At 55.6% G+C, this 26,543-nt stretch overlaps 2 protein-coding genes across 13 annotated transcripts in view; one reads left to right on the forward strand and one right to left on the reverse strand.

Moving 5' to 3' along the window:
* GARIN5A (golgi associated RAB2 interactor 5A) lies at positions 1 to 15,384 on the forward strand. 11 transcript variants are annotated; one of them, XM_067018971.1, is made up of 5 exons: positions 1 to 174; positions 300 to 418; positions 759 to 889; positions 3,838 to 4,118; positions 9,929 to 10,520. In XM_067018971.1, exons 1-4 carry the CDS (start codon positions 81 to 83, stop codon positions 4,046 to 4,048), a joined length of 555 nt encoding a protein of 184 aa, XP_066875072.1. In that variant the 5' UTR covers positions 1 to 80; the 3' UTR covers positions 4,049 to 4,118; positions 9,929 to 10,520. The 11 variants fall into 11 exon arrangements, with proteins under 11 accessions (XP_066875072.1, XP_066875064.1, XP_066875071.1 ...); XM_067018963.1 differs by lacking the exons at positions 759 to 889; positions 9,929 to 10,520 and adding exons at positions 6,808 to 6,976; positions 7,635 to 8,491; XM_067018970.1 differs by lacking the exon at positions 9,929 to 10,520 and adding an exon at positions 6,808 to 6,976.
* MYBPC2 (myosin binding protein C2) overlaps positions 5,573 to 26,543 on the reverse strand; it is a 25,502-nt gene continuing 4,531 nt past the window's right edge. For both annotated transcript variants that reach the window (XM_059044033.2, XM_067018763.1), the window contains exons 8-28: positions 24,147 to 24,340; positions 23,767 to 23,899; positions 21,514 to 21,638; positions 21,322 to 21,427; positions 19,697 to 19,869; positions 17,869 to 18,034; positions 16,675 to 16,781; positions 16,406 to 16,435; positions 16,071 to 16,210; positions 14,809 to 14,968; positions 14,617 to 14,721; positions 13,982 to 14,170; positions 13,393 to 13,527; positions 11,803 to 11,970; positions 11,571 to 11,659; positions 11,274 to 11,469; positions 10,858 to 10,997; positions 9,676 to 9,835; positions 9,163 to 9,299; positions 7,034 to 7,220; positions 5,573 to 5,702 (exon numbers count right to left, since the gene is read on the reverse strand). In XM_059044033.2, coding sequence (XP_058900016.1) covers positions 5,692 to 5,702; positions 7,034 to 7,220; positions 9,163 to 9,299; positions 9,676 to 9,835; positions 10,858 to 10,997; positions 11,274 to 11,469; positions 11,571 to 11,659; positions 11,803 to 11,970; positions 13,393 to 13,527; positions 13,982 to 14,170; positions 14,617 to 14,721; positions 14,809 to 14,968; positions 16,071 to 16,210; positions 16,406 to 16,435; positions 16,675 to 16,781; positions 17,869 to 18,034; positions 19,697 to 19,869; positions 21,322 to 21,427; positions 21,514 to 21,638; positions 23,767 to 23,899; positions 24,147 to 24,340 — 2,851 coding nt within the window. In that variant the 3' untranslated portion in view covers positions 5,573 to 5,691. The remainder of the gene's footprint in view (positions 5,703 to 7,033; positions 7,221 to 9,162; positions 9,300 to 9,675; positions 9,836 to 10,857; positions 10,998 to 11,273; positions 11,470 to 11,570; positions 11,660 to 11,802; positions 11,971 to 13,392; positions 13,528 to 13,981; positions 14,171 to 14,616; positions 14,722 to 14,808; positions 14,969 to 16,070; positions 16,211 to 16,405; positions 16,436 to 16,674; positions 16,782 to 17,868; positions 18,035 to 19,696; positions 19,870 to 21,321; positions 21,428 to 21,513; positions 21,639 to 23,766; positions 23,900 to 24,146; positions 24,341 to 26,543) is intronic.

Genomic DNA, 26,543 nt, shown 5'->3' on the forward strand with positions numbered 1-26,543 from the left:
GGCCCCGCCCTCCCGTTTTCTCCGTGGGCACCTCCCTCCGCTCCCCCCCAAGGGGCGGGGCGTTGCGATGAAACCGGGGCATGAGCCTAAGCCGGCCCCTGGTGGAGCAGGTGAGGCGGGACCAGGTGGGATGGCAGGTGAGAGGCGGAGCCGGGCCTGGAGGGGTTGGACCAGGTGAGGGATGGAGCCTGCTATACGGAGACCGGTAGCCGGGAACCCTCTACCCTCAGCGCGGGGCTGACCCGGGGACCTTGGCCCAGCCTCCTGAAACAGACCTGCGAACTTTGCCGCCCATGTAGAACGCCCCCTGGTTCCAGCCCGTCCCACGCGCCGGCCGGGACGGCTCCAGCGCCATCTCCTGAGCGGCGAGTTCGACCAGCTGCGGGATTTACCCACCTTTGAGAGCAACTTCGTGCAGGTGTGGAGCCCCAGGGCCCTCCGAGCCCAGGCCTGAGCCCCGGCCTCCTGACTTGGGGAACCTCTGTTTGCCCTATTTCTGATCACTCCTCCTAATGCCCACCTCCTGAGATTCCTGCTGCCTTATGAGCCCTGGCCTTTGATTCCCTCGGTCCATTTTCCCTGACTTCATACCCATATGACTCTTGACCTTTGACCCCAGGATCTCTGATCCCCGTCTTGGTGGTTAACTTACTTGGTTCCTGACCCTTAACCCTACCAAAATTCCTGATCCCTCCCCAATCCCGCCCCCCATCTATCTGGCTTCTAACCTCTGACCACCACCCCCCCGCCGGCCCCAGGTGACCCGGTTAGGAGAAGTTGCCAACAAGGTCACCATGGGGGTGGCAGCCTCCAGTCCAGCCCTGGAACTCCCAGACCTGTTGCTTCTGGCGGGCCCTGCCAAGGAGAACGGATGCCTGCAGCTCTTCGGGTGACTGCCCCCACCCCAGCCTAGACCTTCCTCCCCAGCTCTGGGCATCCTAGGCCCTCTGCAGCACCTCCTTTCACGCACACGACCTCCAGGGCCAGGAGCCATGGATGGCTGCTAGCCTTCTCTGGGCTACTGTCCATCCAGGAGAACAAGGACAGGGCCATCCACAGGGGCCAGGAATCAGGGATAGATAGACATGAGGGGGACTGTCCTCAGCTACACCCTGGCAGGGATCAGGAGAATGACCATTTATGCAGCACTTCCTGCATGCCAGGCGTCCCCTTCCCTTGACCATGCACATCATCTCTTCTCTGACCTCCTACTGTCATGTGGTGGGGCCCCTTAGGCCCATCCATAAGAAAAACTGAGGCCCAGAGAGGGGAGCCACTTGCCCAGGGGCCCACAGTGGGTCCGGGGTGGCCTGGCATCAGAACTTTGGGCTCCTCAGGATTGCTGACCTCACGATTCTGGAGCTCCTGGGCCACACTCCACACTGCCCCTTCAGGTCTTTGTTTTTTTCATTGAAAAATTAATGCAAATACACTCCAAGGTACAAAACACACATAGCACAAAATATACTTTTCTTCCATCCTAGGCTCCTGTCTCCAACTCCAGCTGCAAATACCAAGACATTAACAGGCATAGAGTATATTTCCAGAAACATTCTGCTGGTGGCTTTCACTTTTTTGGCTACATCTCACAGTTAATGAAAGAAAGGGGGACGGGGGAAGGGAGGGAAGGAAGGAAGGAAGGATGGAGTCCCATTGTCACGTACACACGCATGCATGCACACAATCCTTTGTCTGCAATTTTGGATGAAACTCATTTGGTGGTAGAATCTGCTTCTGACCTGAACAAATTTGATGCCACTTACAGCCTTTATTTGTCACCCCCCCCCCCCCCCCGAATAAGTTTAAAACATTTCACAAAGCAGTATTCTGATGCCGGAACCTTGTTCTGGGACATTCTCTACCATCTTCCTTTTCTTTTCAATGCTAATCGTATCCCACCATATGAGTCACAACCTGCAGTTGGAAGGATGCTAAGGATGGTGTTGAGAGGAGGGCTTTGACCCTCATCATCTCCTTCAGCACCCTCCCCTCCCAGCCCCAGAGAAAACATACCATTTAAGTAACATCACTGAGCTTGCTCTGCCAACTCAGCCTCAAGACACATCCCCCAGCCCCTCACTTCTAACCAGCTTCCAGCCCCTAGTGCTTCTGTGCCAGTGCACACACATCTATTTTTGGACACACACAATTCAACAAACTCCGTCTCCTTGGACACCTAGCTTGCATCCAGCCTCTTGCTGTGATGATGTAATAGGGAATGTCCTTGAACGAATGGCCGCCTTCAGACAGCCTGGTTTCAAATCCTGGCTTCACCTCTTCTTCACTGTCTTTGGCCACGTTTCCTACCCATCTGGGCCTCAGTTTCCTCATCAGCAACATGAGGACAAGAGGAGAGCCCACTTTCCAGGGCTGTCAGGGGATAAACTAAGTAAATGTCTGTAAAACCCTTGGAACAGCGCCTGGCACAAAGTATGCGCTCTGGAAATGTCAGCTGTTATTCTTCCATTTGGGGAACATACTAATAGATCGAGTTGCCTACTGAGGGACTCTGATGTGTCCTGTGCCTTGGGCAGTGTGGCAGGCAGGGGACATCCATGTGCTCAGCTGCGAGGGTGTCTGTAAGACCAGTTGCTAGAGGTAGTCTTGCAGGGCCTGAGGGGGGTGGTATGTGGCTACCCAGTATTGTTAAGAACACGGGTAAGACTTGGGTTCAAATCCCTGCTGTGTGATCTGGGCCAAGTTACCCATCCTGTCTGGATTGTTTCCTCCACTGCCTTGTTGGACCTTGAATTAGGCTGGGGGCCTGAGCAATTCCTTTATTCAGATACTCCACAAGCATTCACTCAGCACTGACCGTGGGTCAGCTCTGGGTACTACAGAAGCAGCACTGAACAAAATTGGACCAAAAATCTCTGCCCTCAAGCTCACCTTCTACTAGGAAAGCAGACAGAATAGATGTCAATTTGTCCAGTGGGTGAGGTCTGTGGAGACAAATGGGGCATGGGGAGGTCTGCAAGGGCAAGTGTGGTTGTATATAGGCCGGAGGTTGTAAACAGATCTTCTCTAAGAGAGGAAGGGGCCAGGCTTATGGGGATGGCTGGAGGATGACAGAGGGAAAGGCCTGTGCAAGGGTCCTGAGGTAGGACCAAGCCTGGCAGGTGTTTATGGGACAGTGAGACCAGTATGGCTGGAGCCGAGTAGGCGAGGAGAGTGGGTGGGAGGGGAGGGTAGCGAGGGAACAAAGGGGGCAGATCCCGCAGGGCCTTGTTGTAGTCAAGGCGAGGACTCTTTTACTCTGAGCCACGGGAGGGATTTGAGCTAATGCGGGTGTTGATTGGCGCCCTCTGGCGGCCGCATGGGAACAGACTGGGGTGAAGGCGGGAAATTACGGTGGCTGGACGGCGGGGGTCGGGGGCGGCTGGTGGAGGGACTTAGAAATCGTCGTGCTGTGACTGCATTTTAACGGTGGAGCCATCAGGATTTGGCAGGATTGGCTAAGAATGTGAAAAAGTCGACTCCCACGGTTTCTGACTGAGCAAGTGGGAGGATGTAGTTAAGATGGGGAAGACGAAGAGGAGCAGCTTGGGGGTTGGGAGAAGGTCAGGAATGTGGCTGTTGGACATTTTATGTGTCCGATGTCGATCCAGCATACAAATGGAAATGTCAGGTAAGCAGCAATCTGAGTTTCGCGTTTAGGAGGGAGGACCAGCGGGAGACACGGATGGGCTCTGTGTATGGAAAGAAAATGGGGATGGATAAAATGCAAGAGGCAGAGAAAGTGGAAAAGGATCCTTCCCGGCGGGGAGAGGGGCGCTGGGGTGGGCGCTGCGGAGCCGGGGAGGATCAGACGCTGAGGCCGCCCCTTCCGCCCGCCAGGCTGTTCCCCTTGCAGTTCGTCCAGCTCTTCGTCCACGACGAAAGCCGCTGGCAACTCAAGGTCAAGTTCCGCACCGGCCGCGCCTTCTACCTGCAGCTGCGGGCCCCGCCGGAGACCCGCGACCGCGAGTTCGGCCAGTGGGTGCGGCTGCTCTACCGCCTGCGCTTCCATTCGGCCCAGGGAGCCGTACCCTTCACGCAGGAGTACTAGGCGCTGGAGGACAACGGGGAGGAAGACGAGGACGAGGATCTGACCGAGCAGGAGGAAGTGGGCGGAGGAGGTGAGCGGAGGAGGGCGGGGCTGCAAGGACGGGGGAGAGGGACATGGGCGGGGCCGGGGGCGGGACTCCTGGGTCTGAGGGGGGAGGGGCCGGGGGCCTGGACTCCTGGGTCTGAGGGAGGCAGGGCCGGGGGCCTGGACTCCTGGGTCTGAGGGGGGAGGGGCCGGGGGCCTGGACCCCTGCGTCTGAGGGAGGAGGGGTCGGGGGCCTGGACTTCTGGGTCTGAGGGAGGAGGGCCTGGGACCTGGATGCCTGTGTCTGAGAGTGGAGGTGACCAGGAGCCCAGACTCCTAAGTCCTGACAGGCTGTGGCATCTGTACCCAGAGGACAGGAGGCTCTCAAAAGCAGGGCAAGGTCTGCAGGACCTTGGCGCACCAGCGAAAGTGGTGATGATTTCCTAACTGGGCATCCCCCCACCCCAGCCTCGCTCCCCTTGACTCTTGAGACACCCAGCTTCCCAGGCAGTACAGAGTGCCCACTCACCCACCCCCAAACGGCAGGTGCATCCGCAGTCAAGGCCTCTGAGACAGACTCTCTCTTGTACCCAGCTTCAAGCCATGGAATCCAGACTGGATCCACAGACCTCTGAACTCTGGGGACTCTGATTCCTCCAACATTATTTTGAGGTCACTAAAAGAGCAGAGATCAAAGTGTACCCTACCTCGGGGCCGGACAGATGAATTATTAAAGTGAATAAAGATCGGCCACTTAAGAACCAACAACCCGGGGCTTCCCTGGTGGCGCAGTGGTTGAGAGTCCGCCTGCCGATGCAGGGGACACGGGCTCGTGCCCCGGTCCGGGAAGATCCCACGTGCCGCGGAGCGGCTGGGCCCGTGAGCCATGGCCACTGAGCCTGCGCGTCCGGAGCCTGTGCTCCGCAACGGGAGAGGCCACAACAGTGAGAGGCCCGCGTATCGCAAAAAAACAAAAAACAAAACAAAACAAAAAAAAAAAAAAAAAAGAACCAACAACCCGGTCACGAGCAGTTTCCCCACCGTCACCAATGGCAGAAACAGCTCTTCCAGTATGGCCGCCCCAGCGCGGCCTTCTGCTTATGGTGGTTGGCTCCTCGGGCCACCACTGAGGCCCAGCGCCCACCATTCCATCATGGCCACCTCACTAGAGTAGCCCTCCCCAGTCTAGCCTTTGGTTCTTCTCTGCCCACTGCATCGCCCCTGCAGCCAGCCCACCTCCTCCCCACTCACAGTAGCTCGTCTAACAGAGCTGCCTCCACAGGGTGTCAGGTCCACCCGTGGTTTTGTAGTTGCCATGGCAACGCGGTAGCCGCGCTAAAGTAGCTGTTCCAAGATGGCGGCCTCACTGCGGTCTGTTTCATCAGGGCTGCCTCATCGTGGTTGCCATTCCAACCTGGCTGTCCCCATCACCCAGCCCCAGGTGACTAAGCCCCACAGGAGGAGGAAGGCAGGGCTACAGACTCAAGAAGGACAGACATATGGGAGTCCAAGACAAGACTATGATCTTCTCATTGATAACTCGGGAAAGGGAAACGTGTTGGGGAAGGTCCGGGTTAGGACTCAGCAGCCAGTTATCTTGGCAGGTGGAAGAGAGAGCTTCACTGCGGCACTGTGGGGGGAAAACAGAAAAGGGGGGTAAAAATGCTTGTCCCGACCACCACCCACCCCTGCCCCCGGCCCTCTGCCCGCTGGATTCGCTTGACCAGCATGCGGGAGCAGGCTTTTCCTTCATCACCTAGCTCGGCACCTGGTCAACCCAACTCCATAGAGCCCTGATTCCTGTAGTTGTGAACCCCAAACTGGGACGTTCTCACTACAGAGCAGCTGCTGGAGGCCAGCCGTCACTGGAATCCTGAAGTAGGGCTATTTCTGAGCAGGTTCAATAGTGGATAAGGGGGACTGCAGAACCCTGGGAATTATCAGTAGGTCGGCCTGGCAGATCAGTGCTTCAGAATGACAGGCCGGAGGTGCTTGGAGTGACCCCTCTGGACGCTTTGCTAAGGGTCTGCAGCCCCTTCTGTCTACTGGGCTGTCATCAGAGCCAGGGAGGGACTCTGGAAGCCCCTGTGAACGTCAGTCGCCTCTGAGGGGCTTGGTTAGTGGCCTCCCCACGAGTCTCGGCTGGTGGCTGCTTGTTGGACTGAAGCCCGAGGCGGAGGATGCAAGGAAGAGCGTTCTGGGTAGAGGGAAAAGCACGTGCAAAGTCCCAGGAGCAGGAGAAGGCACAGCCAGTTTGTCCGACCGCCAACTGCTCGGTGTGGCTGGAACATGGGGGCGCTTGAGGCTGGAGAGGGGCTGGGGGCGGCACAGGCAGGACCATGACCCCAGGACAAAGGGTTCTGGGGCTGCTGGGGGGCCCTGGGAGGGCTGTGAGCAGGTCACCAGTGGATACGGGCCAGGCACCCTCTAGGGCCAGGAGGTGGAACCGGAGAGAGAGACTGGAGGCCCTGAGACCCGAGAGGAGGCCGGGGCGGAATTCAGGAAGGAGGACAGATGAGGCTGGGGCTGTGGGGCAGAGAGGTGGGGACAGGAGGGGCACAGGGACAGGCTCTGGAGGGGGCTCATTTTTCGGGGCTCCCACAGCCCCCCCGTCCTCTGCCACTACCCACGTTGGTTTCGGTGCTGCGCCGCACACCTCCCCCCGCACACTGGACGCCTCCGCGATCACTTGCTAAGTTCTTCTCGCCCTCATTCACCTCTTATTTGTCCTTCAGCTCCTTTGGAAAACCTCAGACTCCCGCCCAGGCCGGGTCAGGCGCCCTCGCTGTGCTGCCTTCCCTCCCCCACGTGTCACCCCGAAACATCCTGCCGGGGTGTGAATCGGCCCGGGTCTGCCTAGGCTCTGGCCTCAGCCCTGCTCGGCACCGGCCTCCCGTTAGCTTGGTAAGGGGAGTGGGTGAGGGTCGGGCGGGCGGAGCGCCGGGGCCGCCCCCTGCTCACTTCGGACTTCCAGCTTGCACTCGGCCAGGGCCTCCCCCAGCTCGTTGACGGCCAGACACGAGTAAGTGCCCGAGTCGAAGGAGGACGGGCGGCGGATGTTCAGCGTCAGGACCCCCTGGTAGTTGTTCACCAGGAACCTGGGATCTCCGCCGATTTCCATCTTGTTCTTCATCCAGACCACCTTGGGCTGTTGGGGAGAGCGGGAGGGGAAGCCGTGTGACAGAGGGCACCCTGGCGGATACAGCAACGTGGGCCTTGGGAGGCGGGTCTGGTTCTCCTTTAGGCTGTGCCACCCCCTGATTTTGACTGGCTGACCTTGGATGAGTCACTTCTCCTCTCTGACCCTCAGTCTCCTCTTCAGTAAGAGGAAGAGCCCGCTCCTTGTGGCGGCCCACAGGGCCCTGCATGATTTGGCCCCATTGCTCCTCTGCCCTCACCTGCCACCCCCTCCTTCCGTCTGCTCCACCCACACGGGCTGCCTCACTGCCCCTCCCGCAGACCAGACAGGCTCCCACCTCAGGACCTTGGCACTGGCTCTTGCCTCTTCCAGTACTGCTCTTCTCTCCTCTTTCCACCTAACCAGTGCCTGCCTGTCTTTCAGGTCTCAGTTCCCCTGTCACTTCCCGGGTCCTGGACTGGAACAGGAATGCGCCACTTTACACCCCCACAACTGCCTGCGTTTCCCTAGCACACTCGCCACCCTTTGTAATTTTATAGTCATTTGTGTGACTTCGGAGGAATGGCGGTCTCCCCCAACATACGGGAACTCCTTGTTCAAATCACCAGCACGTAGAAAGCCTCTGAAAACGTGTGTTGAATGAATGAATGAATGATGTAAATAGATGAAGCGAATGAATGAACTGAATGAATGAATGGATTGGTGAGGAAGTGAGCGGAATGAATGAATGGATGGAGTGAGTGAATAAAGCGGTGGACAGCGGTGATGGCGGAGGTGAAGGAAAGAATCCACGGGATGCCGCAGGAGCTGACGCTAAAAATTGGCAAAATGTGTCGAAAGGGCCAGGCAGTCAATATTTTAGGCTTTTGGGGCTCTGTGGTCTCTGGGTCATGGACCACACACAAACCATTAACATGAAAGCAAAATAACGAAAAAGAAAAAAAGTTTAAAAAATTATTTATCCCCTTTTGGTCCAGTGGTTGGCACTCGGCAGTTTCACTGCCAGGCCCCAGGTTCAATCCCTGGTCAGGGAACTAAGATCCCACAAGCCACGTGGCACAGACAAAATATATATATATCTTAGAGAACCCGGTGGCAGGCGGATTTGGCCCCAGGGCCGTAGTTTGCTAGCCACTGGTCTAGGTGGGTCCTTGGAGTTCAAGGTTGCAAGTTTGCACATTCCCAGACAGCAGTCTGGAAACCAGATAGGGCAGGAAGACGCCAAGCAGCCCTGCAGGTTTAGACCCCCTCTGCCCCAAAGGTTTCTGTGTTGTTGGGGTTTTTTTTGCGGTATGCGGGCGTCTCACCGCCGCAGCCTCTCCCGTCGCGGAGCACAGGCTCCGGACGCGCGGGCTCAGCGGCCATGGCTCACGGGCCCAGCCGCTCCGCGGCACGTGGGATCCTCCCGGACCGGGGCACGAACCCGCGTCCCCTGCATCGGCAGGCGGACTCTCAACCACTGCGCCACCAGGGGGACCCAGGTTTCTGTTTTTGAGGGAAGTCAGAGTGTAGTGAGCTGAGACTTGGACTCTGGTTAGAGCAGAGAGACAGGAAGTGGGTTAAAAGTGAGCAAATCCAGGCTTCCCTGGTGGCGCAGTGGTTGAGAGTCCGCCTGCCGACGCAGGGGACGCGGGCTCGTGCCCCGGTCCGGGAGGATCCCACGTGCCGCGGAGCGGCTGGGCCCGTGAACCATGGCCGCTGGGCCTGCGCGTCCGGAGCCTGTGCTCCGCGACGGGAGAGGCCGCGGCGGTGAGAGGCCCACGTACCGAAAAAAAAAAAAGTGAGCAAATCCCACGAGCAGACAGAGAAAGAACTGAGGGAGGAAGAGCCCGCGTGGCGGGCAGGCAATGGGGCTTCAGCTTGGTGAAGATTTCCCTACAGGGTTACACTTAACACACGCTACACGCACGCACACCCCCGCCCCCCCACACACCCCCCTCCCTACACACACCTTCGGGTAGCCTCTGACGGCACAGTTGAGAGCTGCAGCATAACCGGCCACGACCACGCGGTCGTGTAGAGGCGTCAGGAACTTGGGAGGCGTTCGGAAGTCATGCTCCTTGTAGGCGGGCACTTTGAAGGGGGTACCTGGGGGAGGGGCGATACACCTGTAAGGGGACTGCTCCTCAGTGCCCCCGGACCACCTCTCCTCCGGCACCAGGTGCCATCAACGTTGAGTCAGGGAGGGAGACTAATATATAAAACAGATAACCAACAAGGACCTATTGTAGAGCACAGGGAGCTCTACTCAATACTCTAATAACCTATAAGGGAAAAGAATCTGAAAAAGAACGGATATCTGTATACGTGTAACTGATTCACTTTGCTGTACACCTGAAACTAACACAACATTGTAAATCAACTCTACTCCAATAAAAATAATAATAATTAAAAAAAAAAAAAAAAAACAGAGAGAGACGGGGAACTGGGACCGGCCCCCTCGGCACGGTGGCAGCAGCCATACCTGTCTTGAGGATACAGGCCGTGTTCTTGGAGACGCCAGGCAAGTCACTGATCCCACAGATGTTCTCGCTGTAAACTCGGAAGTAGTATTCGTTGCCCATGATGAGGTCTGACACGGTGCAGGAGGTTTGCCGGTTGTGTTCGTGGACGTGGAACCACTCCTACGGCACGGGGGATGGGGAGGGGCCGGGGGAGTCAGGGACACGGACCCAAGCGGGCGCCTCGCTCATAAAAACCCACCGTTTCCTCAGCAGCTCTGTTCACAATGGCCGGAAGGTGGGAGCAACCCCAGGTGCCCGTCAGTGGATGAACGGACAAGCAAAACGTGGTCCATTCAAACCAGGGACTGGTAGGGGACGTCCCCGGCGGTCCAGTGGTTAGGACCCCACGCTTCCGCTGCAGGGGGCACAGGTTCGATCCCTGGTCGGGGAACTAAGATCCCGCAAGCCGCACTGCACAGCCAACAACAAAAATCAAACAAAAAACCGGGGCCTAGTACTCAGCCCTGAAGAGGACTGAAGCACGGATACCTGCTACAATGTGGGCGAACCTGGTAAACATGGTGCTGAGTGAAAGGAGCCAGACACAGAGGCCACGGGGCGTGCGACTGTATCCATAAGAAATGTCCAGGGGGGGCCAATCCACGGGAACAGGAAGCAGATGGGGGTCGCCAGGGACCGGCTGGGAGGGAAAGGGCAGTGGCTGCTTCCAGGACAAGGGGCCTCCTTTTGAGGTGATGAAAATGTCTTGCAACTAAATAGGCGGGGTGATCGCACAACATTGAGAAGGTGTGAAATGCCACTTGAAGATGGTTAATGCTAAATTTGGCTAGATGAATTTCACCTCAGTAAAAAAAGAAAGAAAAAGAAAACCTATTAAAGAGTTCCCTGGCGGCCTAGGGAATAGGATTCCAGGCTTTCACTACTGGGCCCAGGTTCAATCCCTGCTCGGGGAAATGAGATCCCTCAAGCGGGCCGGCACCGCCAAAAAAAAGGAAAGGAAAATCTGTTACGCACCAAATCTCAGCCAGAAGGCTTTCCTCCCTGTCCCGGCCCATTCTCCCAAGTTTCCCGGTGCCTCAGTTTCCCCAGCTGGGAAATGGGAACAACACACCTGCCCTGACAATCTGGCCAGCTTTTCTCCCCCAAAGCCCACTCCGCCCCGGGCCCCTCTAGTCTCTCACCATGGTTTTCTTGTCGGCTTTCTGGACGAAATACCCGGTGATCTCACTGTTGCCGTCGTCCTTGGGGGGCCTCCACTCCACCAGCGCGTTGGTGCCCCACACCTCCTTCACCATCACGTTCTCCGGTGGCCCTGCCTTTTCTGGAAGATGGGGGCCGTGGTATAAGTCACCCCAAGCATCCCTAAACGCCCAGCGCCTCACCTCCTCTCCCCTGTCCATCCCCACACCCTCTGACCTCTCTTAGGCTTTCCCCCACTCCCATTTCCTCCCCTTCTGCCCCACTGCGACCTCATACCCTCCGCGGGTCCAGCCTCCCCACTTTCCCCCGTCCTGGGTCCTCCTCATCTCCTCCCATCTCCTCCCTCCCCTCTCATGGCCGCCGCCTCCATCCCCTCCCGGCCTTCGGGGCCGCGCACCGACGACCCGGATGTGCACGGTGGCCGTGTCCTTCATGTTCTCGATCTGCACGCTGAGCTCGTACTCCCCGGAGTCTGAGCGGGCGGCCTGGCGCACGAAGAACACTGTGTCGATGTCGCTGGTGCGCACGTGCGCGTGGGAGGCGTCTAGGGGCGCCCCGCCCTTCGTCCACACCACCTTCGGCCTCGGCTTTCCCTGGGCGGGGAGGCGGGGAGGGCGGCGAGGTTAGCCCGGGTCTCACCCCGCAGAAGCGGACCCCTCACCCCTGCCCCACCCCCGGCCCCAGCTCGACGCACCTGGAAGGGAATGACGAGGTTAATTTGCTCCCCGACTTTGCGGATGTAAGTCTGGCGGAGGTGGCGGGGCAGCCGGATCTTGGGTTGCTCTGAGGACACAGACCCGAGGAGGGGCTCAGCGCCGGACGGAGGGACAGACAGACCAGGGGCGATGAGGTGGTCGGGGGGGGGCCCTAAAGCTGACACCGACTTGGTCTCTAGGAGAGCAGAGTCGGGGGTCCGGGGTCCTCACCCACAATCTCCCGGATGGTGACCGGCTGGGCCAGGGTGGCCGGCTGGCTGCGCCCCGCGATGTTGACCCCAACGACGCGGAAGGTGATCTTGGCTCCCGTGGGGAGGTTCTTGACAGTGAAGCCACAGCGGTCCACCAGCTCCGTGTTAGCAGGGATCCACTCGTCAGCTACGGGAGAGGAGCGAGGCTGGGAATCTTGCTTCAAGACCTTCCGGGGGGCCCCTGCGCGTGCGTCCTTTCGGCGCCTAGGGCCCCACCGCGGTGAACAGCTGCAACTGACATTTCCTGAGCATTTCTTATGACCAGGTTGGAGCTAATCAATGTTAGCTCGTTAACTCCTGCCTCCATTCTGTTATCCCCATTTTAGAGGCGAGGAAACTGAGGCTCGGAGAGGGTAAGGGATTGGGGGTGGTAGTTACAGACAGCGCCTCGGATTTCCTGCTTGAAAAATGGGTTGTTGAACCAAGGTGAGTCAGACCCACAATCAACAGGGTGAACCCTAACAAAAGTATAATAGGTCCTGAAAGACAGATTGGGGAGGGGTGGGCAAGGGTGGGAACTGGGTAAAGAGCGCTGGGAAGAGAAAAGGAAGAAACTGACCGGAGACCACCCGTCCGTCATTGACACGCATCCCCAAATTCCACCGTCACCGTATCCCGTCAAGATGGAAACTGTTCTCGCCGTTTGTAGATGAGGAAACTGAGGCTTAGAGGCTTGCCCAAGGCCACACAGTTACGAGGTGAAGGGACAGGATTGGAAGCCACATCTGTGTGACTTAAGCCCGGGATACAGTGTCAACATGATCTTGTCTGTCTCCCCAGTGAGAGGACCATGTCGGAGATATCCCCAGAGCCAGGGCACTGGGCCTGGCGTGGAGTCAGTGCTCAATACATGTTTGTTCTGGGAAGGATTGAGAGTGGGATGTGTGGAAATACGGATAGGTGGATGGACAGACAGATGGAGAGACAATGCATGATTAGACGGTTGGGTGGTCACATAGGCAAACGGATGGACGGAAGGACGGGAGGGAGGGAAGGAACATAGTGGTGAAGCGGTAGAAAATGGATGACAAAAGTGTTACTGGATGGATGGATGGATGGATGGATGGTTAAATGATCCAAAAAATTTTCAGATGGATAGAGAGATGGTTGGACGGGTGACTGGGTGGGCTACTGGAAAAAAAGAAGGAAAGAAGGGAGGGAGGGAGAGAAGGAAGGGAGGGAGGGAGAAATAAGAGGTGAAAAAGAAGGAAGGAAGGAAGGATACGTGGATGCAACGATGGATGGATGGATGAAAGATTGGTTGGATGGGTAGATGAATGGATAACTAGATAGAACAGAGGAGGAGGAACATAGGTAGTAGATAGATACTTGGATGGATGGATAAAAAGGTATCATGGTATGGAGGATGGGTGTAGGGGAGGGAGAGAGGGAGAGAGAGAGGACAAGCTGGCCATTGGGGGCCTGGCTTGACCTCTGCCATGGCAGAGGTCTGTCCCCGCACTGCCCTATTTGCAGTCCTCTGCACCGGACACCCGCTGGGACTCTGTGTGTGCCCCTGTCCCCCACCAGGCCAGACGGGGTAACTCACAGCCCTCCACGCAGTACTCCACCAGGTACCCATCGATGCCACCGGCCCCAATCCTATCGGGGGGCCGCCACTTGAGGGTGGTGGTGGTGTCTGTCACATTCTCCACCGTCAGGTGCTGGGGTTCACTTGTGGGCGCTGTAAGAATCCAGGGAAAGGGGAGGCGGGGTAAATGAGGGCTCAGGGGTCAGAGCTGGAGTCACTGGTCAAGAAAGGGATGGATATGGCGGGCCAGAGGTCAGGGAGCAAGGATGTGGCATCACGGGTCATTAAAACAAGATCTCAAGGAATCGTGAGGTCTCCAAGGGCAGGGATAGGTGTCTGTGTGGTAGGTCAGAGGTCAATGACATATTCGGGGGACAGCAAGGAGTCTAGGATCATAGAGGTCGGTGGCTGATGTACTGGGTCGGGAAGAGGTCAGGAGGATGCCTGGGGCGGGGGGGGGTCAATGTCTTGAGTTGTTGCATGAGAGGGGACAGAAATCAGCGGAGTCAAGGGAGGAGAGGCCAGGGTGTAGGGTTAGAGGTCAGTGACGGGCAGGCCATGGGTCAGAGGTGGGCGGGGGCTCGGTGAGGGCGCAGAGAGGCATCACCAATAGGCATGAAGGGCTTGGTGTTGGCGCTGGGCTGGGAGACCCCGATGGCGTTGACAGCAAAGACCCGCATCTCGTAGAGGATGCCCTCGATCATGTTGGTGGACTCATAGGTGGTCTCCGTGAAGACCTCGAAGTTCAGCTTCATCCAGCGCTGAGAGCCCTTCTTCTTCCGCTCCACGAGGTACCCTGGAGGCCCCCACAAGCAGAGAGAAGTGGGAAGTCGGTCACGGGGAGGCCTGGGGTCCCAGGTCAGTTGGGGCAGTCAAAGGCACATCAAAAGGTCACATGACTCAGAGAGGTCTGAGGCCGTGAATCTTGAGTTGATCTCAGGGTCACAGAGCAGTCAGAGGTCACCCATCATGGGGTCAGAGATCAAGAAGGGCCACAGGTCATGAATCAGGGCGTAAGGAGTCACAGTAAACCCTGGGCTGTTAGGCCAAGTGAGGGTTCCCAGGTTGCTGGGGAGTAAAGAATGACAGGGAAGGCAAAAGGGATTGTGAGATTTTGAAGGCGGAAAACCAAGTTTCCGAGGGTGGTCGTTGAGAATGCTAAGGACTCTTGGAGGTCCAGGAGAAGTCAGGGCGGACAGGGGAGGTCAGAGGTCATGGGCACTGTGGCACACGGGCACTCACCAGTGACCGCCTGTCCCCCGTCATACTTGGGTGGCTCCCAGACTACGGTGGCCCAGTCTTCTCCAACCGATGTGACACGCACAGCCTCTGGGGGGTCTGGGACGTCTGGGGAGGGGGAGGCAGGATGGTCAGAGGACACCTCACGGCCTCGGGGAACCGCCCTGGCTCAGCCCCCTTGCTTCCACTGCTCACCCACAACCCGCAAGAAGATGGTGGCCACATCCTCGCCGACGGGGTTGGTGACCTTGATGGTGTAGCGGCCCTGGTCAGCTCGCTCCGTGCTCTCAATCACAAAGCTGCTGGTGTCTGCCTGCTTCTCGATGCGGACCCTGCCCTCGGTGCCTGAGAACACCTGAACACAGCCCACCAGATGGCTTTTTTCCACCTCTCCCAAAACCCTGACCGGCCTCCACCCCTCCCCTGCCCAACAGTCTCCAATGGCTCCCCGTGGCCACACAACACACAGGCTGTGGACCCAGCACAAGAGGACCTGCTGGGTCTGCCCCCAGCCTCATCACCCCCCTGCCACTGCCCTCCTTGCCTTCCAAACACCACCCTTCATTAAAAACACCAGCCTGTCTCATCCCCAAGATTTTGCAAAGCTGATCCCCAGGGCATATGCAATGCCCTGACCCACCTCTCTATCTGCTATACAGTTACCCATCCTTTAGAACCCACCCAGAAGTGGCCTCTTCTGGAAAGCACTCCTGGATGCCCTCAGCTGAAAGTGACAGCCCACTTTGACTGCTATGACAGAATCCTCATAGCTTCTGGTACCTCCCTTTCTCTCAGCCCTGATCACCCTGAACTGTGACTGTTTGGGCACGTGTCTGCCTCTCTCCGAAAGTGAAGGCTCCAGGAAGGCAGGGGCTGCATCTGATTCATGGTTGTATCCTCAATGCCTATGCAAGAGCCTGACATACAGGAAACATCAGGGGGTGTTTGCTGAGTGAAGGAATGAATGAAGATTGAGTCAAGTCTATCCGTTTTACAGAAGAAGAAACTGAAGCCCAGAGGAGAGAAGAAAAATTGAACTGTTTCAGGGCCTGGAACATACAAGATGAAAATATTTGTTGGATGGATGGATGGATAAGCGGATTGATTCATGGATAAATGGACAAATGGATTAATTACTGGATGAATTCATTAATCAATCAATGCACTGATGAATGGAAAGATGGTTAGACGGATGAATTGATGGCTGGCTGGATTGATTGACTGATTGATTAATGGGTTAATGGATGGATGGATGGGTGGAGCACTCATCACGTGCTAGGCCAGAACCACGTGGACACATATAATCTCCAATCTTCAAAACAACGCTCTGAAGAAGGAACCAAATTCCTCATTTTACAGACAATGAAACGGAAGCTCAGAGAGGGAAACCAGCTTGCCTAAAGTCACCCAGCAGAGCTGAGAGGGAGAAGTCAGGGCACGGGGGAAGCTCCACATACCTCATCCTCCTTCATCCAGGTGGCGACAGGAGGGGGCTCCCCTGTGATGGACACGTCCAGCCTCAGCTTGTTTCCAGCCACGACCACAATTAAATTTTCTGAGGTCTTCCCCGAGAAGTCCAGGTGGATCTTTGGTGGCTCTGGTGGCAGAGGAGAGATTCTGGGGAACTTGGGAGTGGGCAGCTGGGCCCTCCCAATCCCCTCCAGAGGATCTCCTGAGAAGCTGGGTTCCAACAGCCACAGAGAACCAGCGGTCCAGGTCCCCTGCCCCTCCGCCCTCAGACCCAGGAGTCCAGGCCCCCAGCCTAAGGACCACAGCAGCCTCTGGTCCCTACCTTGCTTGGGGACGTACTCCACCGTGATTTCTGGAGGACAAAGAAGACTGATGGTTAGGTCTATGGGGCCCCTTAACCCACCCTCACACCCCATCACCCTGGGACCTGGGGGGTTGGGAGGTGGATTCAGGCCCATGACTGTCCCTCCTCCCACAAGCACCTGCGGTCCCTCCCAGCGTACAGTTAGGGAAACTTAATCCTGAAGGGGGTTGGGGTCTGGGAGGGTGGATGCTATGGCACCCAGGGGGAGAACGGGGAGGTATCCTCACCCAGGAAGTTGAGTTTGGCCGAGAGGGACAGGGCATAGCCATCGGGCACAAATGTGTAGTCTCCCTCATCCTCAGGGCGGACATCATCAATCATCAGTCTGTGGAACCTAAGGGGAGTGGGGGGGGGGCGCAGGGCAAAGGTCAGGCCAGGTCGCCTGGGGACCACCACGGAGAAACACGCTCCTCGGTGCGGTCCCCGCGCTCAACGCACTGCTAGTGCCTGGACCCAGATCTCGCTCTGCTCCTTACTAGCTGTGTGACCTTGGGCAAGTCACTTAACCTCTCTGTGCCTCCGTTTCTTCCTCTATGAAATAGAGGTGATGTTCCCAATCTACAAGGGGGTTGTTGTAAGGCATTTAGAAGATCCGCTGGCCCCTGGTAAGCGCCCTGTAAAGCATTAAGATTGCTTCTCAGCATTACTGACACCATCAGCAGGCAGGGGCCTTACACAGAACCCAGAAAAAGTCTACGTCTGCCAAGAGCTATTATCAGGGAATCCACAGGGGCACGATGTTCTGCTGGCATCACAGCGGTGCTCGGCATTCTGCAGATTACCAGGTGTTTATCTCAGGTGTCCACGTGCTATGCTTTGAATTCCGGCCCCGTTCCCCTAGCTAGATGGCCTCCCTCCCTGCCAAAGTCGACTGTTTGCAAATATAGTCACAAGTTTCCTGTCCTGCAGCCGTGACCCCTGCAAGGAGACCTTGCCGCCTGTGACCTCCTTTGCCCCATAGGATATAGTGGAAGTGACACGGGGACAGCGCCCAGCCCAGCCCTCAGACGCCCTCTTCGCTTCTGCTCTCTCTCTCGGGACGCCCGTGTCGGCCACGTGAATGTGCCAGGACCGGCCCCGTGGGGAATGAGACGTCCCACGGACCAGAGTGGAGGCAGCCCAGCCGACCCAGATGAGGGCCTGAGGGAGCCCAGGAGCCCAGGCCGTCCGAGATCAGCCAGCCTCCGGCCAACCCTGCGACTCAGCATGAAAGAGTCCCTTGTGTTTTATTCTTGTTGTTTGTTTTGGTTTTTCGCAGGTCCTGCATGGTTTGTGGGATCTTAGTTCCCCGACCGGGGATTGAACCCAGGCCATGGCAGTGAGAACAGAGTCCTAACCACTGGACCACCGGGGAATTCCCTAAACCCTTGTTCTTTTAAACCACAAAGTCCGCTAGACCACGTCCGCGGTCCACTCCGTACCTCCCGACGTGGGACATGGTGATCCTCTTGCTGGGCCGCACCTCGACCCCATTCTTGTACCACTTGCCCGTGACCTTCTCATCGGACACCTCACACTTGAACACGGCCTGTTCTGAGGCCTTCACCGTGACATCTGCGATGCCCTGCAGGACCTCCAGCCGTTTCTCTGGATGGGGAGGGAAGGAGAGGGGGCCATCAAACTGCGTCAGTCCACAAAGATTGGCGAACACCCATTATGGGCCAAGCAGTGTCCCAGGTTCTGGGACTCTGGCCGTGACACAACCCAGAAACAATCTGTGGGCCTCCTGAGCTCACGTTCTAGTGGGGAGACAGACAGTGAATGGGAAACACATAAACCAATAACTAGAGGGAGCGATGAGGCCTGAGGGATGGCAGGGAGGCCGCAGAAGGCTCCCAGGTAGAGGGCACAGCATGTGCAAAGGCCCTGCAGAGGAAAGCAGGCTTGTTGGTTTGGAAAACAGCCGGCAGGCTGGTGTGGAGTGAGCAAGGCAGACGTGGGAGATGGCCCAGGCAGGACACATCCCGTGGGCCATGGAGAACACTTTGCATTGACTCTGAGTGAGGTGGAAACCGCTGGAGGGTGTTGGGAACATGGCAGGATCTGACTTACATTATTTTTTCTTTCTTTTTTTTTTTTTTTTTGTGTGTGTGTTACACGGGCCTCTCACTGTTTGTGGCCTCTCCCGTTGCGGAGCACAGGCTCCGGACGCGCAGGCTCAGCGGCCACGGTTCACGGGCCCAGCCGCTCCGCGGCACGTGGGATCCTCCCGGACCGGGGCACGAACCCGCGTCCCCTGCATCGGCAGGCGGACCCTCAACCACTGCGCCACTAGGGAAGCCCTACATTTAAAAAACTTTTTTAAATAAAACAATGCACTTGTATGGCTTAAAAATAAAATGATAAGAGGATGTAGATATAGAGCGGGAAATCTCTCACCCACCCACTTCCAATCGTACCAGTCTCGATCCCTTCTCCAAAGACACTATAGCCAGTTCATAGCCAGAAAAGCAAAGATGTACATACAGTTCATTCCCTTCTTTCTTTCCTTCTTTCCTTCCTTCCTCCCTCCCTCCTTCCCTTGCTTCCTCTCTTTCCCCTCCATACAAATAGTGGCATATTTGCTTCTTCACCTAACAATATATCTTTGAAACCCTTCCAAATCACTAATTAAATATTGTCCTTTTTTATGGCTACAGAGGGAACTACCATCATTTATCTGGCCTATCAATGCCTCAGGCTTTTTTTTTTTTTTTTTTTACTTTTTATATTGAAAATATTACAGACTCACAGGAGTTTGTAAAAATAGCACACAGAAAAAAAGGGGGAGGGAAATAGCACATAGAGTCCCATGTACCCTTCACCCAGCTCCCCCCAATGGTGACAGATCTCTCGTAACTGTAGTCCACTATCCAAACCAGGAAACCGACATGGGTCCAGTCCTGTGAACCAGACCACAGAACGTGTTCAGTTTTCACCATCTGACATTTTACAAGGATCACTCTGGCTGGAGTCGGGGTTGAGGCACAAGTGTGGAAACAGAGAGAGCAGTGAGGAGACTTGCAACAGGCCAGGGTATGAGGGGGATGGAGACCTGGGCCAGGTGAGGGCAATGAAGGTGGAGAGAAGTGGTGAGATTCAGGATATCCTTTGAAGGTGGAGCCACCAGGATTTGCTGGTGAGTCAAACGTAGGGTACGAGGCAAAGAAGGAGTCAGGGACAGCTCCAAGATTTGGGGCTCGGGCAACTTCGAGTGGCGCGTTGAAGCATGCGCGGCGCGGCTCCCTGGCCCACCGGGAGGCCCCCTACCTTCCACGATGAGCTCCGCCTCACACTGGCCGCCGTTGGTCATGACCTGGTAGTGACCACTATCCTCCAGGGTCACTTCCGAGTAGACGAGGATGTGACGCTTCCCATCCTTCTTGAAGCGGTACATGGCCTTGAAGGAATCCTCCCGCGTCAGTTCCACGCCATCTTTCATCCTGGGTGGAGGGGACAGGAAGGGGGGACGTGAGGGGCCCGCTTAGGCCAGAGTCTGGATGTCAGAGGTGAGTGAGGGGCCAGACAGACAGTCCTGAGCAGGAATCAGGGGTCAGAAGGGAGATCATGAAAAGGAGGAGAGACGAAGGTTGACAGAGGTGTCTAGAGTGGATGGATCACAGGTGGGGGCTGGGGAGAAAAAGAGGAAGAAGAGGTCACAGGCCACAGGTCTCAGTTGGAGGTCAGGAGACACAAAAAAAGGGTCATGGGGAGAGGTCAGAACATGGAGAAGTTCGGGGTCACAGAGAGATGTCAAACAGTGTGGCCTCAGTAAGTGGTGCCTCCCTGCTTGGGTCAGTCCTCCCACTTCACTTCTACCTCCTCATCATTCGAACCTCAACTCAATCATCACCTCCTCCAGGAAGCTTTCCCTGACCTCCTGAGTCCTTTTCTCCTATTAAAAGGTGGTTATAGCATCAGTTATTGCTCCTCTGCAATATCAATATTTGTCAAAATAGAACTTAGATATTTATTTGTGTGATGACTTTGTTAACGCCTGTTTCCATCTCCAACACACACACACACACACACACACACACACACACACACACTCTCCGCCCCAGCCGTTTGCCAGATCATAAACTCCACAAGGGCAGGTGCCATGTTAATATATATTCTCTCCGCTTTCTCTCCAATACATAGAAGAGTGCCACCACACAACAGGTGCTCAATAAATACTTGTTGGATGGGGAATAGATGTAAGAATGGACGAATGCATGGGTAGATGGGTGAGTGGGTGGATGGGGAGATGATGGATGGATGGAAACATGAATGAATAGTCAAAGCATGGATAGTTGGTTGAATGGGTGAATAAATAACTTAAAGAATCAGAAATAGTAGGGATCAGGAAAAAGACCTGGAAGAGGATGGGATGGGGAGAGGTCAGAAGTTTCAGAAAGAGGTCATAGATGAAGGTCAGGATTTATAGAGAAAGGCTGAGGTCTCCTGGAAACTATCGGTTAAAGGTCTGAAATCTACAAGAGAGGTCCTGGGGCTTCCCTGGTGGCGCAGTGGTTAAGAATCCGCCTGCCAGCGCAGGGGACACGGGCTCGAGCCCTGGTCCTGGAAGATCCCACGTGCCGCGGAGCAACTAAGCCCGTGCGCCACAACTACTGAGCCCGTGCGCCACAACTACTGAAGCCCACGGGCCTAGAGCCCGTGCTCCGTGACAAGAGAAGCCAGGGCAGTGAGAAGCCCGCGCACTGCAAAGAAGAGTAGCCCCCACTCGCCTCAACTAGAGAAGGCCTGCGCGCAGCAACGAGGACCCAAGGCAGCCAAAAATAAATAAATAAAATCAAATTTAAAAAAGAAAAAGAGAGAGGTCCTAAAGATCAAGGCTGAGGCAAAGACGCTGTGGCCATCTGTATGGAGATCAGGGGTCAAGAGTCACTTACCACATGACTTGGGCACCCTCTTCTGACACCTCCACTGCCATTTCTACCCGGTCACCCACAAACACCTGCTGGTCCTCGAGGGGTGTGACAATCAAGACTGGGGGTTCTGCGGGGTGCGGGGCGACAGGAGGTCAGTAGTTTCAGGATCCCCTCCAGAGCCCCACTCCCCAAGCGCCCAAATCCCGGCCTCACCTCTGACAAAGACCTCAGTGAAACACTTCTCATCTTTGACGACGACCTCATAAGCAGCATCGTCCGCCAGTGTACACTTGTTGATGGTGAGAATTCGCTTCTTACCAACATTCTCAAACACGTGCCTGATGCAAAAGTCTCAGCTCAAGCCGGGGCGTGGAGGAGATTCTGCATCCACCCATCTATCCTCCGGACAAGCCACTCCCTCTCAGAGCCAGATTGTGTGGGAGGAGATCGATGGTCCAACTTCTAGTACGTACGTACGTAACCACAGCGGAAATACCACCCGACCACGCATAGCCGTCTTCTTCCATTTAGCAGTGACACACAGCGACCCACCTAGACAACTACATTTCCCAGCCTCCTTTGCGGCTGGGCGGGCCGCACCACTGAGCTTGGACCAATGGAATGTGAATGGATGGGTTCTCTAATTCTGCGCTGCTTATTCTAGACTTCTCTCCTTCCAGCTTCCTGACTGATAGACACAGGTGTGCCCATGACCCGCTTCAATCATGCAGATGAGGACAACACCACAAGAAATGGTGTAGCCAAAAAATATGGAACCTGCGTCTAGCTCAATCCGCCAGAAATACCTTTCTCTCTAAATGAATATGTTCTGGGGACTCTTTGTTACAGCAACTTAACCTGTATCTTAATTAACATAACTTTTATCTTATCCAAAATGCTCGTGATGAGAAATTTAGAAAACACAGCCAAGGGGAAAATAATAAAAATAGAACCCGCCCATAATTGTATCACCAAGAGATAACAGCTACAAATATTTTGGCCTCTCTCTTTCCAAGCTTTTTATATCTAATCTATATGTAGATTAACATTTTGTGAAGCAGAGACGAGCACTGTGTTTCCGCACATAACACGAATCTTGAACAGCTTCCCGTGTTAGTATAAATTTCAGAATATCTTTTTTAGTGACTACACAGCACCTTAACATGGAGTTGCATGTTTTGGTTATTTGACTTTTTGCTACAGCAGCAAATGCTCCAGTGAACATCCTTGCAGCTAAATACGCACAACCATGATCGTGCCCTTACGATAAATACCTAGACTTGAACAATCTAAAGGTTTTGGGGGGACTTCCCTGGTGGTCCAGCGGGTAAGACTCCACTCTCCCAATGCAGGGGGCCTAGGTTCGATCCCTGGTCGGGGAACTAGACCCCGCATGCCGCAACTAAGACGTGGCACAGCAAAAATAAAGAGATGTTGGGCTTCCCTGGTGGCGCAGTGGTTGAGAGTCCGCCTGCCGACGCAGGGGACGCGGGTTCATGCCCCGGTCTGGGAGGGTCCCACATGCCGCGGAGCGGCTGGGCCCGTGAGCCATGGCCGCTGAGCCTGCGCGTCCGGAGCCTGTGCTCCGCAAACGGGAGAGGCCGCAACAGTGAGAGGCCCGCGTACCGCTTTAAAAAAATAAAATTAAATTAAATTAAAAAATAAAGAAATGTTTTAAAAATAAATAAAGGCTTTTGAATACACTGCCCTTTTGGAGATTTGCCAATTTACATTCCCACCAATAACATGTGGACCTATTTCCCTATGTCTTCTCCAGCACTAAGTTTTATCCTGTTTTTTTTTTGGGGGGGGGGCTGCACCCCGGCATAAGGCATACGGGGATCTCAGTTCCCCAACCAGAGATCGAACCTGCGCCCCCTGCAGTGGACGTGCTGCGTCTTAACCACTGGACCGCCAGGGGAGTTCAGATTTTATCATCGTGTAAAGTTTTTGCCCATTTGGAGAGCAGAAAGACCGTTGGTGGGTTTTTTGTTTGTTTGTTTGTTTGTTAATATTTATTTTATTTATTTATTTGGCTGCGCCGGGTCTTAGCTGTAGCATGCGGGATTTTTAGTTGCAGCATGTGGGATCCTTAGTTGTGGCATGCGGGATCTTAGTTCCCTGACCGGGGATCGAACCCGGACCTCCTGCATTGGGAGTGCAGAGTCTTAACCACTGGGCCACCAGGGACGTCCCAAGACCGTTGTTTTGACTTGTGTTATTATTATTGGTGGTGGTGGTTGTGTTTGCAAGGTTGAATATGTACTTAGTGCATTAGCTACTTGGGTTTCTTCTAACTGAATTCCTGTTCTTCATCGCCTTTGTCTATTTTTCTACCGAGGTATCTGCACTTTTCATATGGATGAGGGAGTGCCCTTTCTGGGTTAAGAGCAGCCAGCCTTATTTCTGGACTCTCTCTCTGGGACTTGGATACCCCCCAACCCGGGGACCGCCCCTCTCACATACTTGCTACTTGGTTTGATCTCCTGGCCGTTCTTGAACCACTTGAGGGGAAGGTCTGGGTTGCTAATCTCTACCACCAACTTGATCTTGTTGCCTTTGTCCACTTGGTAGGCTGGATCCAGCTTCTTCGTGAAGGCTGGAGATCGAGGGATGCAAGAGGGATGGAGCTGAGAGGTTCTCTCTGTCCTGAGCTGTCAAGTCTCCCTCCCCAGACCACCAAGGTCAGAGAGCCTCCTGTGAACTTGGAGGCCCCTGAGAACTGGTATCTCTATTACTCCTCAGATTAGGACCTCCAAAAGATAAGTCCAGGGCCCAAACATTAGACAGCTACGATGCTGGAGTCCCTATGGGCAGGGCCCATCTCCTCTAGGACCAGCACTGACCTGCACTCTTCTTGACCTCGACCTTGGCCTTCTTGAGCCGTTTCAGCATGCCCCGGAGGTCAGTGATGCCATACTGGAAGGCAATCCTCTCATACTCGCTCTTCTTTGCCCCTTTCAGGAGCTCCCAAATCTCAGGCGGGATGCCTAGATCATCGTCGTCTTTCTTCTTTTTCTTCTCCTCCTCAACCACCTGCCTGAAGGTGGAGAGAACAGGCCGGGGCCACCAGGGAGTGAGGAGGTGAGGATCTCCCTCCTGCCTTCTGCACTCACTTGCTGCGTCACTTTCTCTCTCTGGGTCTGTTATTCCTTATCCTGTCCCACCTGAACCATTGCCCCAGCCTCCTCCCTGGCCTCCTGACCTCATCTCATCTCCTTCCCCTCCAGTCGGTTCCCCACTTGGCCCCAGAGGGCTATTTGTGACCCCCACGTCAGATGCCATCCCTTCCCTGCTCAAAACTCCTCCATAGCTCCCCACTGCCCTCAGGAGGAAACCCCAGCAGCTCAGCCTCGAAAGCACCACCTCACCCTCGGTCCTATCACACTCCCACCACTATCCGGACCACCCCGCTAGCCTTTTCCTGGGCACTCTGGGCTCGCCCCCGCGCCCCAGCCTCTGCACAACACCTTTCCCTGCCTGGATGGCCTGTCTCCACCTGCTCTTCAATCCCACAAATGCCAGTACCGAAGTTCCCTCCTCCATGAGGCACCCCCTGTCCTGCCAGCATATCACTCTGAGCTCTCACAAGGCTCTCGCGGGACCTTCTCTCTGACCACACTAAACAGTCTTGGGGGCTTCCCTGGTGGCGCAGTGGTTGAGAGTCCGCCTGCCGATGCAGGGGACGCGGGGTCGTGCCCCGGTCCGGGAGGATCCCACGTGCCGCGGAGCGGCTGGGCCCGTGAGCCGTGGCCGCTGCGCCTGCGCGTCCGGAGCCTGCGCTCCGCAACGGGAGAGGCCAGAGCGGTGAGAGGCCCGCGTGCCACAAAAAAAAGAAACCAAAAAAAACCAGTCTTGGTCTGTGTCTGTGTCTGCTGGACCAGACCCATCTTCCCACGTCAATGAGCGACTCAATGTCAGGGAACCAGTCAAACTTCTCCCTGTCCCCTGATCAGGGCCTGGTAGACGGGAGGCCTCAGAAGATGTTTGATGAGTGAGAGAGAGTGAATCTCTGGAAAGAAGGAAGGAAGGAAGGGAAGGGAACAAAAGAAGGATAGATGAGTGGGTGAATTTGGGGGACATATGAATATCTGGATTGATGTACAGAGCATTAGGTGGGGAACTGGTAAATGGGTGGAGGGGTCCATGGATGGCTAAGTTGATGGATGAATGGGTCAATGGCTGGGTAGGTTGGTAGGGGATGGGTAGCATTAAGATAGGTGGATGGGTTGACGGAGGCTGGCTGGGTAAGTGGGTGAATTGATGAGTTGGTGGCAGATGGTTGGGTGAATCTGTTGCTGGAAGGTGCCTGGGAAGATGGTTGGCTGCGTAAAGACAAAGAGGTGAATCTGTTAGTAAATGGAGTTGTTGGGGGTTTGGTTCTGGGGACAGTTGAGTGAGTAGAAGGATGGATCCGTGGACCAGCAGATAACGAAGAACGGAGCGACTGGACAAGCATCGTGTAGAAGGACATGAAATTGCCAATATTCAACCATTTTTCACCTACAGAATAGCAATTTCACATAGATGAGTCTAACAGAGAGCTATCTGGGAGGATGGGTGAGCCGTCGAGGAGGTGAACAGTTGACAGGGGAACGCCTGGCTAGGTGGGTGGGTGGATGAGTAGGTGGGTGGAATGTTGGACTCAGTTGAAAGAGAGCTACAGCTGCAGGCGGGTGCACAGGTGGGAAGGTGGACGCGTGGTGGACAGATGGCTGGTGGGAAGGTGGAGAGACGGGTGCCTCGGTGGATGGGCAAGTGGATGAGGCAGTGGGTGGGTGAAGATGAATGAATGGGCTAATGAACGGGTGGCCGTGCGTAATGGCGGACGCACGGAAAGGCGAGGGGGGCGGGGGGGTAGACGAATGCATATGCGGGCAGGTGGTGGATGGGTAGATGCGTCGATGGAGAACTAGGTGGCTGGTTGCCTGAAGAGACGAGTGCGCGGACTGATGAGTGGGTGGGTCGGTTAGTAGATGGATAAACAGCAGCCGGTTGGACGGATGGATGAGTGGGCCGCCTGGCGGGTGGGTGAATGGACAAGCGGATGGGTGGATGGTTGGGTGGGTGAACAGGGGAGTTGGAGCCTGAGTGGACAGGGAGGTGGATGTGAGGACGATGGGTTAAAGGGTGGGCAGATTGTGGGTTGGGTGGGGCTGTGGGTAGGGGTGTGGGTGAATGGACAGGTGGCTGGGTGGGCGAGGAACGGGTCGATGGAGGGGAGGTAGAGTCCCCGGATCGCA

This window comes from Kogia breviceps, chromosome 18, assembly GCF_026419965.1.
Source record: "Kogia breviceps isolate mKogBre1 chromosome 18, mKogBre1 haplotype 1, whole genome shotgun sequence".
Taxonomy (NCBI): Eukaryota; Metazoa; Chordata; class Mammalia; order Artiodactyla; family Physeteridae; genus Kogia; species Kogia breviceps.